The sequence below is a fragment of the Manis pentadactyla genome, unplaced genomic scaffold (assembly GCF_030020395.1).
Source record: "Manis pentadactyla isolate mManPen7 unplaced genomic scaffold, mManPen7.hap1 scaffold_517, whole genome shotgun sequence".
In the NCBI taxonomy this organism is placed as follows: Eukaryota; Metazoa; Chordata; class Mammalia; order Pholidota; family Manidae; genus Manis; species Manis pentadactyla.
The window spans coordinates 29,382-32,481 of NW_026644904.1; the positions used below are offsets into that span (position 1 = coordinate 29,382).

At 56.2% G+C, this 3,100-nt stretch overlaps 1 protein-coding gene across 1 annotated transcript; it reads right to left on the reverse strand.

The window, feature by feature from the left end:
* Positions 1–1,468: 1,468 nt before the first annotated feature.
* LOC130682441 (mucin-16-like) lies at positions 1,469–2,612 on the reverse strand. The gene has a single exon (XM_057496800.1). The coding sequence runs from the start codon at positions 2,513–2,515 to the stop codon at positions 1,694–1,696; it is 822 nt and encodes a 273-aa protein (XP_057352783.1). The 5' UTR covers positions 2,516–2,612; the 3' UTR covers positions 1,469–1,693.
* Between the last annotated feature and the right edge of the window lie 488 nt (positions 2,613–3,100).

Genomic DNA, 3,100 nt, shown 5'->3' on the forward strand with positions numbered 1-3,100 from the left:
CCCATCCCCTCCAGCCACCACCAGAACTCTACGTATTCTGACACTGACACTCCGTCTGCATTAAACACTAACTCCGCAGCTGCACCCCCAGCCCGCAGCGCCCACCAGCCACTTCCCTTCTCTATGAACCTGGTTGCTCTGGGACCCCACCCAATACGCAGAATCATACAGTATTGGACTGGCTTGTTTAAATCTATGTTTTGAAATAGAGTTTTAGTTACCCCAGAAACACATGAAAACTTTCTCCCCTTAAAGAGAGAGAGAACATTATAGATCAGAGAATGTTTTTGTCCCTGCTCGCCCTTCCTGTCCTTCTGACAACTATGGGCCTCTTTAGATCTTTCTCTGGTAAGGTACAGGGCAGTGTGTCTGTGTGTGTGTCTGTGTGATGTTGTCTCTCTCTCTCTTTTCCCATACCATCCATGGCCAAGCGACTAAATACAATTTGTTACATTTATTCACCAGTAGGACCTGGAAGCCTGGCTGGGTTACTTACCAGGGCTGAGGACCATGTGTGAGGTCAGGCTGCATGGGGTCAAATCTCCTGTACACCCCCACTCTTACTGTGCCTGTGAGTCAATTACTTAGCCTCTCTGTGTCACTTCCCTCAACTGGTAGGTGGTTGCAAAGATTTAATACAAAGCACTTAATAAATGGCTTAACCTTTCTGTGTCACTTTCCCCAACTGGAAAATGGTATAAAGATTTAATATAACCTCGCCTGATACTGACTCAGCTACTTATGAACATTCACTCTTGTTACAGCCTACAGGGCCACCTCAGGAGCGGCATGCAGGGACACAGCAGAGGGGACAGTGCTTATCTCCACACTTGGGCTGTTCTGAGAGACGCTGGGCTCCCTCAGTCCAGGGGTCAGGGAGGACGCCGGCTCTGTCTCGGCCTTTGTGGTCTCAGAGGAGCCTGGCACCGATGTGGCTGCAGCCGTCTCTCCTGTGTCGTGGGTCCTGACCACTGGAGGCGTGCCGGGTGACTCAGAGGCATGTGGGACAGAGTAACGCGACTCAGCGTCCCCCCTGGGGCTCGCGGCTGGGTCAGTGGAAGCATGGATTCTGTCTAGATCTGTGGTGTCCGCAGAAGGTCTCTCCTCTGAGGGGCTGCTCAACTGTGGAGGTAAACCAGTTCTGGGTTCTGGCCTTGCCCCCAACATATCCATGGTTTTCTCCAGGCCAGGCATGAGAGGTGAGGTCCCAGGAGGTGGAGAGGTGAGTGACGTGGAGGGAGCAGGGAAAGGTGAGGTCCCGGCAGGGAAAGGCGCCGGGGAAGACGGGGAGCTGGTTGCCTCCGCGGAGGGAAGGCTCGTCCGTGAAATGTCCTCGGGGCCTCTGTTCCACAGAGTGGTCATCTCCACGCATGGAAATCCCTGACTCACAGCTGAGGGGGTCCCTGCCCTGGATGGGGTGTTTGAGGTGTCCAAGGAGACAGTTCCCTGCAGTGTATCTGTACGGGGATCCGTTTGAGTGGTGCCAGTTATTTCTGCCGATTCTGTCACAACAGAGGAAGTCAAAAGCCCAGTGATGGTCTCTGCGGAGATGCGTGGTGACTTTGCAGACTGGGCAGAGCGCGGGGTGAGTATCCCACGAGAGGAGGTGACTTCTGTGCTGGAGACCTGAGTAGTGGCACCGGAGCTCACCCCAGGAAGGACAGAGGTTAGCTCTGTGGATGAGCTGGTCTCCCTAAAAGGGGCCCATGGCTCTCATTCCAGGGGTCCAGGAGGGACTTGTCTCAGGCTCAGAGACGCTGGACATGGGTGTGGGGACCGTGGCCTCCGCCCTGGTAGAGGTGGCAACCACTGGAGACGTGGCTTTGGCTGGCTCCGAGTCAGTTGGGACAGAGGAATGTGGTTCCTGCCTAGGACCGGCGATCCCCACATTGGTCACTGCTGTGGGTGTAGAAGGATGAAGTTGCTCTGTACAGGTAGTGGCTTCTGAAGTGGCCAGTATGTCTGCCGAGGTGTGGCTCAAACGCTGAGGAGCACCGGCTCCACTTTCCAGGCTTGGGGTGGTGGGGAGCCCTGAACTCATCGATAGAGAGGAGGTGCTATGACCTTGGAATGTGGATGGGACAGGGGACCATGAGGCTGTGGCAGGGCCGGCCTCTTCCGCAGAGGGAGGGCTCACCTGCGTCACAGCCTCGGTACCTCTGCTCCGGGGACTGGTCATCTCTGCCTGTGCAAATCCCTGAGTCACCGCAGAGTGGGTCCCCGCCCAGGGGACTGTGGCTGATCTGTCCGAGGGAAGTGCATCCAGGGTCGGAGTCCCGGGAGGACCGGTCTGCAAGGCAATGGGCTTTCTTTCAGATTCTATCATGGCGGGGGGTGCGGAAGGCCTGCTGATGTCTGAGGACCCTGTGGACTGAGCAAGGCCTGGGCTGGGTATTCTGCTAGAAGTGGTGACTTGTGTCCCCGACCCCCCAGTGACAGCAGTAGAACTCGGGGAAGGGCCAGTGCCTGTCTCTGTGCTTGAGCTGGGGTCCACGTAAGGACTGGACGATTCCATGGCCGGGAGGAAATCAAGCTCTGGTCTAGCCCTTGTGGACTCTGACCAGGTGGCCACTGATGTAGAAACAATGGTTTGCACCCCAATGGCAGCAGTGCCTGTCGGATATGTGGCCCCGGGTGACTCTGGGTGGACTGCGACAGTGGGGCAAGAATCCCCTTCAGAACCTGGGGCCCACATTGCTGTCCCCACCGTGGTTCCAGAAGGGTGAACTGCCTCTTTGTCTGTGGTGGGCTCAGAAGTCTCTACTCCCTCATAACTGCTGTTTTTCCAACTTGGAGATGAAGATGTCCCAGGTTCCGAGCTTATGCCCACCTGATCTGTGGTCCTTAGTAAGCCCGAGGGGTCGCTAACCTCACTGGTGGTCCCGCCTGATTCAGAAGAGACAGCCCGCATCTCAGTGCTGAGAGATATGCTTGAGATCAACTCCTCTCCCCTAGTCCAGGGATCAGATGCAGCCCTGGCCTCTGTTGTACAAGTCTCTGGCTCATGCCCCTGGGGACCTAGATCTGGAGGTCTTACTGCGTACGGGGTCCTATCCCGAGTTGGTGCTTCTCGTCTGGACACATGCCCTGGGTCTATAGA